Source organism: Periplaneta americana, chromosome 1 (assembly GCF_040183065.1).
Source record: "Periplaneta americana isolate PAMFEO1 chromosome 1, P.americana_PAMFEO1_priV1, whole genome shotgun sequence".
Taxonomy (NCBI): Eukaryota; Metazoa; Arthropoda; class Insecta; order Blattodea; family Blattidae; genus Periplaneta; species Periplaneta americana.
In genome coordinates, this window is record NC_091117.1 from 112,992,828 (window position 1) to 113,005,509 (window position 12,682).

The window sequence follows — 12,682 nt, forward strand, 5'->3', positions numbered from 1 at the left end:
TGATTCTCCATGCGCTAGTAACGTAAAATGAATACCAAGATGGCCGGTTCCAACTATACTAAAGGACAATTGTATGGAGTATGCGCTGGAATGTTGCCATGCACCAATCATTCGTATCACAGGACAACTCCCTCGAGGCTCATGATATGGAGTAATTATCAGCCATTCCCCGCTGGAATAATTCAATCACGGAGAAAAGGGCCCCTGTCTGTCTCTGTAAATCTCCATAGTCGAAGTTGCATTTGTGTCCTTGCTGGGCAACATACTATGCGCGAGTTGCACAGACACACTCCATGCTGTCTGCTTATTGGCGGCATTCCAACTGCCTTACTCCGCGACGATACTCAGACTCTTGACTCTTCTCTGCTCTGCAGCCAGACTGTGACCACTCTCTTCACCAGCCAGACTCAGAATCCTCTTCGTTGCTTTCCAGCCAGGCAGTGACTGCCCACTTCGTTGGAGAGTCCACTCTGCTCCAACTCCCCGGAAGGAGTTTTGGAAAGAAAAACGTTCAATTTGACCAATAAGAACAGCCAAGCCTCGAACCAGGGTACCAATATAATAATAATGCCATTCAAGGAAAAGCATAGAAGGCGATACCTAGCAAATCTATTAAAAACTACTATGTGGACCTATAGTTGTATTAAGTCAACAATGAGGAAAAACGCAGAATCTGGAGTAACTAAAATATAAACTAAGTAATGTACGAATATATATATATATATATATATATATAAAAGGATAAAATTAACAAAATAAATAACATAGAAATATAAACTAAATACGGAATAAAGGAAGGTACAAAATAAAAGAATAAGAAAAATAAGTAAACATACGTGACGTATGAGCGTCACAGACTCCCCCCCCCCCTCCCCACAAGGTGGACAAGCACATAGAAATTGCGAGTCCCTGAGAGAGCAAATTGACAAACCAAAGTTCCCTGCTGACACTGAGATGCACCATAGGCATACTCTACAACAGTCCATATTCTCACGTGATGTAAAGGTCTCATTGAAATTCCACAGTGCACCGTATTCTATCAAAACACCCTGAGTGGAGACAGGCCCACCACCGTACTTCCTCAGGATGCCCCACAAGGACAGCAGTACATACAACTCACTAGGCTACTCCAACGTTCAGGTATCTCCAGGTACCATTTCACATCAACACAATTGTGAGCAACTCTCACCCCCAGGCATCTTCTATGTGCAAGTACTCTCCAGGTACTCTCTCACCTGAAGCAAACGATGATGCAGACTCTACCCTCCATGATGAATAGGGAAGATAAAAAAGACTGGAGAGAAGAAACTATAATAAATGACAGGGGGAAAAAAGAAATTGAAAATAGCTAATACCCAAAGACTAATAATATATGCCCACATCAATCATCTACCTACCGGTCGAGGTGGGTTCCGCCAAGTTGGTGACCGGGGGATGCAATGGTGGCTCTCGTCCTTTTCTTTTCGAATATTATTCGACTTATCACCACCCAGCACTTTTCGTTCTCTCGTCTTTTTCCTCGCTCTATTTCTCCTCGCCGGCCACCATTGCATGCGGAACGCCCACCACATCATCATAGCCATTTTCACCTCTCCATCCCTGCTGTTAGTTTTGCCACGTCCGCCACCGTCCGCGGGATTTGTTAAACATACCTTGCTAGGTTTCATTCCTCTTCCTCTTCTAGTTTTTATATACATTATTAGGTTACGTATCTTAGGCTTATAACTCCCGTGTCACCAGCGGGGATCTTTCCTATCTCCTTGGTCCTGTCCCACGGTTTCGAGTGCGACATCCAACTTGTGCGGCCCGACAGGGCGCCCAGCAACGAAGCAATAGTGGACCCTTCATACTGCCCCTATATGCAAGTTTAGATGCCGAGCCCGGACCAGAGGCCAAGTACACTCACGTAGAGCCCCAATGGTGCCCCGGGGCGATTTAGACGTCCCAGTGACCGACAATGCTCGCTGGGGCTAATATATCGCTCCAACGTGTTACCGCTGACCTATGGGTGTCACAGTGTAATCAACCACAAGTCCCCTGAAGCTGCGTGCTGTCTCGGATTGCTCCAGCTTTGGTGGGTCGGTCGGAGCTAGCTGAGTAGTCCAGCGGTTGTGTAGTGTAGAGTGGAGACCCACGGGCGCTTATTCCCGTGGTAGGGGCATAAAACTGCGACACGCCTCTGGTGTAAGACTTGCCATTAGGTGTATAATGACCAATTTGAAGAGTAACTTGCGTGAAGTGGGTTGCTTGGGATCGGGCTATGGGGGGGTCCCCACGGCCGGCACAGACCGAGAAGAATTTTAGGTGTCTTTTTCTTCCGCCCCCCCCCCGTGGCAGCCTGACGCCGACGGTTCCTTAGGGGGGGGGGGCAGTTCAAAATGTTCTCGCTCCTCTTCCCCCAACCCTCACAAAAATCGAAAAAAAAAAAAAAAAAAAAAAAGAGCCAAAGAAAGGTACAGATACTGGTGGTCGTATGACAATCACAGCTATGGATCTGGTTCCCGAGAATAGGAATGTTAATATGCCGCCTCCAAAGTTCATAAGTATTACACTGTCAGGTACGGCAAAAACCATGAAAGATATTAGCCCATTTTATATCAAACGTGCACTTGATGGACTCGTGGGAAAAGTCAAGAATGCCACTAGACTGCGCAACGGTAGCCTCCTCATCGAAACTTTGACTCCCAATCAAAGTGAGACGTTGTTGAAGGCTAAGTTGCTGGGATCGTACCCTATAAAGGTTGAAAGGCATCCCTCACTGAACACCACAAGGGGAGTGGTTCATACAGATGCTCTGGATGGAATGAATAACGAGGAAATACAGCTAGAACTCGCACACCAGACCTTATCCAAGGCCTACTGCGTAAGCGGGACGGACGGACTTATCCACTGAGCCCCATTTTCTTGACTTTCGAGAAATCCCTTCTACCTGAGTACATATTTGTCGGCTACGAGCGTGTCCCTGTACGTGCGTATGTGCCGAACCCAATGCGCTGCTTTAGGTGCCAACGGTTCGGACATACACAGAAACGTTGCACGAATGAGATCACATGTGCAAAGTGCGGCTGTGGTGATATGGGGATTCCCCATGTCCCAACACCGCGCACTGTGTGAATTGCGAAAGGGACCATGCCGCAAATTCCAAGGATTGTCCGAAGTACCAGGTAGAGAAGGCAATACAAGAGCTCCGAGTCAGGGACAATGTTACATTCTTTGAAGCATGTAAGCGCTATTTTGATTCAGAAAAGAAACAGAAAGAAAAGTCCTATGCTGCTGTTTTGTAAAATCAACGGAGGGAATCGATGTATCTACTCAAACGCCACCTCTTGAGTGTATACCTAGGAAGCGAGTTGAGATCGCAACCCAGACATATGTGGACGCCTCGACATCAGGCCCTACATACCAAAAAAGACAGGTGCGGCGACGTCACAGACAAATCCTGAACCTGAGAGAAAATCACGACGTCGCACTCCTGGTACGGAAGAGAAATCGAGAACTCGTTCTCGATCCCGGTCCCGATCAAGGTCACGGTCAGGACCGCGACGTACCGCAAGTGAGTCGCCACCGTCGAAAAATAAGCTGTTGCAGTTGAAGGGACAGAGTCATAGGAAGGAACAGAAAAGAAAATCCCCCGTAAAGCCACCTTCATGATTTAGCTCCTTGTGATGACTGATATACAATGGAACGTGAACGGTGTACGCAGCAGATATACAGAACTACAACAATTGATCTATCATGAGAACCCTGCTATTTTATGTCTTCAGGAGACACACCTCCGACCTGAACATTCCCTGAATATCTCGGGATATTATGTTCACTGGTATGATCATCTTGCCGGTATTCGTTCCAATGGAGGTTGTGCTCTCCTACTCCGCCGAAGTATCTTTTCCTCTGTCATTAATATTAACTCTCCTCATCAATGCATAGCTGCTAGAGTAACTTTACCAACCATACAGTTTTCAATAGTCTCTGTTTATATGCCCCCAGATACACCTTTCACAGTGCTTGAAATTCAACATATTCTTTCACAGATACCTGCTCCATATCTTTTAGTGGGGGATTTCAATGCATCCCACCACTCTTGGGGCTTAAATTCCGATTACAGAGGAAATAAAATAGCAGAGATATGTACCCGTCTAAATCTTGTTACTCTGAATTCAGGGAAAGCAACACACCTCTCCTTGGCTTACGGTACATACTTCATGATAGATATCTCCATTTGTAGCCCAGTTTTGTCCACGCATTTTGAATGGTCTGTGATTCACGACCTACATGGTAGTGATCACTATCCCATTCGAATGCATATGTCCGCTTTACGTCCTGCGGAATCTCGCTCTCCAAACTGGGTTATTAAAAAGGCGGACTGGGTCGGATTTTCGGAGTCCATATCATTCGATGATAACCGACAAGAAAATGTGGACTCCTTAGTGGACATTTCTCAAATGTGGTTATAAAGTCTGCGGAATTATCTATCCCCCGGTCGTCCTGCAGGCCAAAATGCTTCTCAGTGCCCTGGTGGACGGATGCTTGCAGAGATGCAATCCAAGACCGCCAATTTGAGCGCAATCCGACCCAAGAAAATTTTGTCCATTGTAAACGTCTTCGAGCCAAAGCTCATCGCACTGTATGCGATGCTAAGAAGACGTCCTGGACAAACTACGTCGATTCATTGAAAAAGAACGTCCCAGCTAACATCATATGGGACAAAGTCCTTCGGATAATGGGGAAACGTATTTCTGTAATTCCGGGAATTCTGAATAATGGAGTAACGACCACCAGTCCTATAGAAATTGCAGAAACATTCGCCAGCTCGTTTGCACAGATAAGCAGCTCAAATAATTATGATCTGGAATTTCTGAAAATCAAAGATGCTGCGGAAAAACGAAACCTCATATTAAGTCAGATAACACAGAGTATTACAATACACTGTTCACATCCGAGGAGCTGGAGGCGGCACTAGACACATCCCCTGACACCTCTCCTGGCCCTGATAACATCCATAACCGCATGCTTTGCCATCTTCCGCCAGCTGGAAAATCCTTTCTTCTGTAGATACCACATGGCGGTATGGCATTCTGCAAACTCTACAGGATTGGGGACTTCATGGCAAGTCTCCCAACATTTGTTGCGAAGTTCATGGCAGAGCAGTATTTCCGAGTTCGAGTAGGCACCACACTTTCTAATGAACATCTTCAAGAAAACGGCGTTCTGCAGGGGTCTGTATTAAGTGTTCTTTTCTGCATTGCGATCAATGGAATTGCCCACTGTGTGGGTAACTGAGTATCTTCTCTGTTGTACGTTGATGACTTCAGTTTATATTACTGCTCTCGATACCTTCCATCCATCGGTCGACAGTTGCAACTGGTCATCAGCGTGCTACCAGAGTGGTGTGTTCGCAATGGTTTTAAATTCTCCACTCAAAAGACGCAGTATGTCCACTTCTATAACCATCGTGGACTCCATCCACATCCTGAACTGCGTCTTAATGGAGTTGAGTTGCAGTATACAGACACTGCGAGTTTTTTGGGCCTTATCTTTGATTATAAATTAACGTGGGAGGCGTATATACGTGATCTGAGAAGGCGCTGCGAAAAATTGTTAAATATTTTACGCCTTTTGTCAGGGGTTCGCTGAGGTGCAGACCGCATAGTGCTTTTACGACTTTATCGTGCTCTTATCCGGTCAAAGCTGGATTATGGCTGTTTTATCTATGGCTCAGCAAGTAAATTCAAGTTACGTCTCTTAGACACTATTCACCATCATGGGATACGACTTGCTACAGGGGCCTTCCAAATTAGTTGGATAGAGAGCCTGTATTGCGAAGCGGGAGAGCCATCACTGTGTCGGCGACATAATGTCTTATTGTGCTCCGCTCACAGCCCGAGCACAATTCTTACGACTCCTTTTATCATCTGTCTTTTTATGGCCGATACAGTGAAAAACCACGGAGACTTCGTCCAGCAGGTGTGAGGTTTCGAGAACTGCTGTCCGAGCTCGACATCCGCTTGCCAACAGTTAGCACACTGGAGTAGACCACCACTCCACCGTGGACTATGCGACGCCCCGTGTTTGACGTAAGTCTGAGCCGATGTTTTAAAAAATTTACACCAGCTTTTGTTTACAGACTTCGTTTTAGTGAACTTTTATCACAGTATCCAAATTATTCATTAGTTTTTACTGACGGATCCCGAGTAAATGATAGTGTTGGTTGTTCCTTTATTGCGAATGGACAGATATTTAAATATAAATTGAGCCAGTACATCAGTGTTTTACCGCAGAATTATATGCTTTTTATAGAGTTTTACTGTTTTTAATTAGGCAACCCCGGGGCAGAGTCCTTATCTGCTCTGACTCTCTAAGTGCCATTGAGTCCCTGCAGCGTCTGAATTCTGATGATCCGCTTGTGTTGAGAACCCAGGAACTTTTCCACACTCTTCTAACCTCTGACTATGAGATTGGAGTAGTGTGGACTCCGGGTCATGTTGGCATTCCTGGAAACGAGGCAGTGGATGCTGCAGCAAGGGACGGTGCTATAAATGGGTCTGAGGTGTATTGGCGTGAGAGGTAGCAAGATATATTATTAAAAATTATTAGAAACATACGTTATGGTGGCAATGGGAAGGCGAATGGTCTGCACAAGAGGGAAATAAATTACGAAGAATAAAGAATACTGTTCGCGTTTGGGATTCGTCCACAAGAGCATCACGACATGAAAAAGTTTTACTCACCCGGTTGAGGATTGGCCACTGTCATCTGACAAATGGCCATCTCCTACATGGCGAGCCTCTGTCGGAGTGTGATCTATGCCATGTTCCACTGACCGTGGAACATTTTTTATTTTTGCAGTGTAGAAAATACGTCCGTGCCCGTTGGCAGTATGGAATTCGGCCGACTCTACATGACGCTCTTGGAAATGATTTTAATTGTACAAGTGCAGTTCTGAGATTTTTATCGAATACAGGGCGTGACAAGGTGATGTAGTTTTTTAATGACTGTTTTACTTATCCTCTGGACTCTTTACATTCGGAGGTTACATTTTTTAGTATATGATTTTAACAAATTTGACAGTCGGACCTTTTACATCCGTGCATTTTATAAATGCTCCAGACAATTTATTTCTGGTGGCATTTGTTTATTGTTTTGTTGTTTCTTTTTAAATACTACTTAGGGTCTGAGAACTTCTCACTTTCATAGTTTTATGCTTCATCTTGTTGAAACTGCTTTTTAGTTCTTTTAAGCATTCTGGTTATTGTATTGTATTGTGTTTGGTGAAAGATCTTAGACAAGGACGCAAATAGCCATAGTAGCTAACGCGCCCTTTTTAAACCCCATTAACTAACTAACTCATCTACCCAGATTCATAACATGGACCTTGTTGTACACCTAATACAGAATACCATGCTAAATAAGTATGTTATATATAGGCCCTAATTAGAAGAGTACCATAGGACTAGATATCTATAAATATATGTACAGTTAATTAGTGAAACAATACAATGACTTAACCTAAGCAGAAATAATAAAATGAACTAAACAATATTAAAATTAATTAAGCTGAAATATCCAATAAAGGTGAATAGTGAGATAAAGATGGACAAGGAAATCAGCACTCTGTTACACTACTACAGTGTCCAATTGATTTGAAAAAGAACAAAATAAAAATCTAACCCCTCATTCCAGGATGCTCATATTTCCCTTTTAAAAATGAATTTGTCCAATTTAGCGGGCTTTACCGCATTTATGGACATACAATGGCGCTATAGGCTACTTAATCCTGAACGCCATACAGGAATGGTCGATAAACCACTACTAGTAATTGAAGCTTACTCGAATGCCTTCTCCTCTCCCAGAGGACCAGGATGACGAATCCGATCTAAGTCAAACCAGCTTGGGACCATTAGAAAAAACTCCCCCTTTTTCTTTCACAGTGACCTTAGGAAAAAGGTGTCCATTTTAGCCTGCGTCTTATCATATGCATGGACATACAATGGCGTTATTCTCTACCCCGGCCACCATACGAGGATGCCTGATCACCCGGAATGAGTACTACAGTGTGTTCGTAGCTTGGCTGGACCGTTCGGCGATGGCCTTGGACTGGGTGAAGATTGGTGTGCCTGTCACCAGAGTTACACATAAACGACCGGAAAGTCATGGGTACGGAACACTAACTACTCTACTAACATTAGGCTTACCTGCATCACAACAGATGTTGAAAGTGATGACCTTCAACTCGAACACATTCCCTACATCTCCTAAAACAATTCTGGTTCACTCGCAAAAGTTCATGTTGACTGATTGCCTGTATTTCTCTCTGATGTTGTCCTTCAATACTTGTAAATTGTGCAGATTTGATGCGTACACTTTATTCTTTAATGTTCCCAATAAATAAAAATCGCATGGAGATAGGTCAGGGGAACGAGGTGGGCATAATCCTCGACTAATTATTCTGTCACCAAATATACTTCGCAATTCATGCATAGAAACGTGACCGTGAATATGAAACCACGCTTCATCAGTGAATAATGTTAAAAGTGGGTCCACGTTGCCATTATGAATGGACTGCACCAACCAGTTGCTATAATTAACCCTACTTACAGGATCTTGTGGTTGTAAAGCATGAACTACAGTTACCCTGTACAGCTTAAGTTTCAGAAGTTTTGTTGCCACAAAAACTGACGTCTTGGAAATGTTAACCTCTTGTGCTAAATGTCGCAGTGATTTGCGGGGTGAGTGCTCTAACCGGGCCCTTACTTCATCAAGCTTCTCCTCTGTCAGTACATGGTGTTATTGAACACGTTTCTTGTTAAAAAAAGATTCAGTGTGTCTGACTTCATTGACAAGGTCATGAATAGTTGACCTGCTAGGAATTCGAATACCTGCAAACCGATGTTCAAATTCTCTTCGACACCTTCTTGCAGAAGAATATTTCACATACGCATCATAGAGAAAAATACGTTGTTCTAAAGTGTATTCAACCATTATTAATAGAAACTTTATCACCACGAGACAACACAATTTTACTCACAACACGCGCATAGACGTCTTTCCCTCACGACAGATCCATCTCGACTGACTGGGGCATCAGCGGTAGCTACAGCTCTACTCTAGCGGCTGGCATGCCAATCTTCACCCAGTCCAAGGCCGCCATGGAACGGTCTGGCCGATCTACGAACACACTGTACAAGGAAAACTAGCCATCTTGAGTTGCGATGCATGTGCCTGGAGAATACGCCTTTGTTCATCCTTCAATCACCTATGCTGTATACTGTCATGTCAGTGTAAGGAAATGATGGCCCAACAGTCGTCTATTAGCAGCGCCACTCATGTGCCACTAAAATAGTGGCCTGCCTATGGCCCTGTCTGAAACCTACAATTTAATTCATTGTATCATGATGGGAAACGCCACTTTTTGTGGTTGCCACCAGCAACAAAGCCAACCACTCAGAGTGTCTGCAGCGCCACTATTCTGTGGCTGTGTCTGAAGGCTTTTATGTAAATCCATTATTCACAAGCAACAGCACTTCAGCAAGTGACCTCGTATGAAGGGGCTCTAATACAGCTTAGATTTCTGATTTTGTTCGCATTTCTATAGCAACCCTTCCTTTCTGATAATTTAATCTCTTATCATTTTGCCAACATTTTCATTTATTAAATTATCTAAATTTGCAGTGGAACTTTTAAACTGCTGTTGAAGGCAATTTGAACTCTCATTATAAACAGATAATCACACACTTTACTGTAACTGTATAAATGGTAATGTTGACTTCTGTAAAGAATTATCTCTGACTTACATAACTTGAATTCTATTATATAAATAGATAAAATAATAAATAATTATCGCCAGCTTCTTCATCTCCTTCCATGAAATAAATATATATATGTGTGTGTGTGTGTGTCTCTCTCTCTCTCTCTGTCTATATTTTTTTTGTTTTAGATTTGGACCTGGGTTGGTGATTTATTGGTTTGGATTTGTTGAAACATTGCAACATCAAACTGAAAAGTGTATCATCATACGTGAAGACTTTCCAATCAATATAACATTAATGGACCCTAAAAGCATAGAACCAAATCTTGCTACCATCTGAGATAGTCAAAATATATGTAAGTTAAATTTTCTCTGTATATTAATGTTATTATTTTGTAAAAGTTAAAAGTTGAAATTTTAGTTATAAAATTTTAATAAATCATGTTACCATACTAACCTTCATTGAATAGTAACCTCGTAAAACAATAATTCCATCACCATCTTTCATGAAGTGTGAAGACCTCGGTATTCTCTGATCATTTCATTTGCTCATTCAGAGTTAATTTTTATAGTGAACGCAAAACAACTCTGAACATGGGATAAGCTAATTGAATGCTGGTTGAGGTGCACTGTTGCCGTGATGCAGTGAGTCAGGGACACAGCAAGAGCAACAGGGATGGAAGATAGGTGCTCTCTCTGTCTTGTACTGCACCTTTGAGTGATATACAATAGTAACCCGTAAACTGGACTACTACTTATTGCGATATGTCTGACAAATAGAAAAAATTCAGTAACATAAAAATATTTGTCAGATACACCTATAGTAAATATAAAATAGCCAAGCGACATGGCTCAGTGGTAAAACACTAGATTCGCATTCGGGAGGTCTCAGGTCCAAACCCTGTGGCAAACCAATCTGATGCTTTCCTTCAGTTGCATAGGCAAATGCCAGTTTGAAATTTACATACCATGACTCATCACTACCTTAATCACCATTATCGTTATATATATATATAGTGTTTCTACATGTATATGAGATAATCTCAGAAACTACTTAAGTGATTTGGACAATTTTTTCACTATTGGAGAGTATAGTTCCTGTAGATGGACATAGGCTATATTTCATTATGGTAACTCCTGAGTGAATTGAAGACTGAGCCAAATGCGGGTAAGGTAGAATTAAAACATGTTCTTGATACAATGCCGAAACTAAACTTCAATGAACGATATTTAATTAAATTTAATCCTATTTAAGGTAATAAATTTGTCAAGAATTTTCGAAAAATAGCTGCGATTAATATGTCTTAGGTGAATACAGTATTTAATAATTTAAAAAATAATAATGCTGATATCAATTAGTATTACTTCATATCAATATACTTCCTTAATTTCAATAATAAAATTGCATGATTCTTTTGTTATATTTTGGTATTTATTGATACTTTGGTGTTATGAAATTATGGACAGATTATTATTGTATCCCACATTTGATGTTATTTCTACCTGATTATTCACTAAGTGATAATAAAGCTGTAATTTGAAAGAGATTTATGTAAATTTTATTTTATTTGTAACAAGTTCAGAGAATAATAATAATGACGATGATGATGATGATGGTGATGATAATAATAATAATAATGATATTTTTAGATGTAGTTCCTTCCCAGTATTTTGCCATTTTCCAATATTCTTAGCATTGCTGTAGGCTCCTATTATTGCCAAATGATCTTGTAATTTCATTTTTGCTATGGTCCTGTACATTTTTTAATAATAATGATGACAATAATAATAATACTAATACTAATAATAATAATAATAATACTTTCAAATGTAATTCCTTTCCAGTATTTTACCATTTTCCAGTATTCCTAGCATTGCTGTAGGCCCCTATTATTGCCGAATAGTCATATAATTTAATTTTATTCATTTTTGCTATGGTCCTATAATTTAATTTTTTTATTGTAATGTTTTTTTTTTCTCAAATAGGAGCAAAATAATCATTTCAACTGCAGTTAGTTGAAATCCCGTCAGCTTCCATGTGTACCATGATACCGGTACTCATTGTTTTACATGGGTCTTTCCCATCCTTTTACCTGAGACGGCCTAACTATTTCTCTCTTCTCCATTCAATACTATAATGGGGTGCTACTCGCCAGATGTCATAGATGCATCAGGTTATTGGGATGTGCGCAGTGGAAGACTTTACAAAATAAGACAGTGTGAATTTATAGTACCAAATATAATTAACAAATAATGTATAACAAATACATGAATGAGTTGAAGGAATAGAAAACATGAATATGTGAAATTAAATAAAGAGAAATAATATAATGAAGTAATATCAAGTACAATGATACATAATGTCTAGCACCTTCCATACTTTCGTCGTTAACAGCCAATAGACTTTCAAAGTTACGACTCAATCTAACTAACAAGTTCCAACATTGTTAAGTTCATAACCTACGAGAAGATATTCCACGCTGGAATGCTCACACACAGTCTCAATCAACATATAACAATTTGGCATCAATGTCCAGCAATTTCCATAGCCTCATACTTAACGCCCAATTAGATTTTGAAAGTTATGACTAGAATCTGACCAGTAGGCTCAAACATATTGACCCGATAACTTACAGAAAATGTTCCGTACTAGAACAGTCACACACACTCAATGTGCACATAATAACCGGAGCTTAACATTTAGTTACAATCTGCGTACACTGTAAATCTCTGTACTATCACGCAATGAATATTATACCAGAGAGAGAGAGAGAGAGATGTAAGGAGACGAAGATGGCCCAGAAATCACGTACAAATTAAATGACAAGCTAGAGTTCAATATTACTCCCAGTTATAAACCGAATCGTGTATAAAGAAATAAGCAATTTGGAATAGAATATTAGTGCTACAATAAACAGACCAATTTGACTCCTGTAG

The 12,682-nt window shown here is 41.1% G+C and overlaps 1 protein-coding gene across 10 annotated transcripts in view; it reads left to right on the plus strand.

Moving 5' to 3' along the window:
- Positions 1-12,682, plus strand: part of LOC138699871 (CDAN1-interacting nuclease 1) — a 314,608-nt gene that overhangs the window by 219,348 nt on the left and 82,578 nt on the right. For 3 of the 10 annotated variants that reach the window (XR_011332113.1, XM_069826079.1, XM_069826095.1), the window contains exon 7: positions 9,935-10,101. The exons of 1 other annotated variant lie outside the window; for it this stretch is intronic. Coding sequence is in view for 6 of the 9 variants with exons in the window: in XM_069826079.1 (XP_069682180.1) it covers positions 9,935-10,085 (151 nt within the window). In the remaining 3 variants the exon portion in view is untranslated. Of the gene's footprint in view, positions 1-5,935; positions 6,075-7,928; positions 8,155-9,934; positions 11,361-12,682 lie in introns of those variants that run through there. 6 more of the 10 variants (XM_069826112.1, XM_069826074.1, XR_011332120.1 and 3 more) reach the window with 5 other exon arrangements.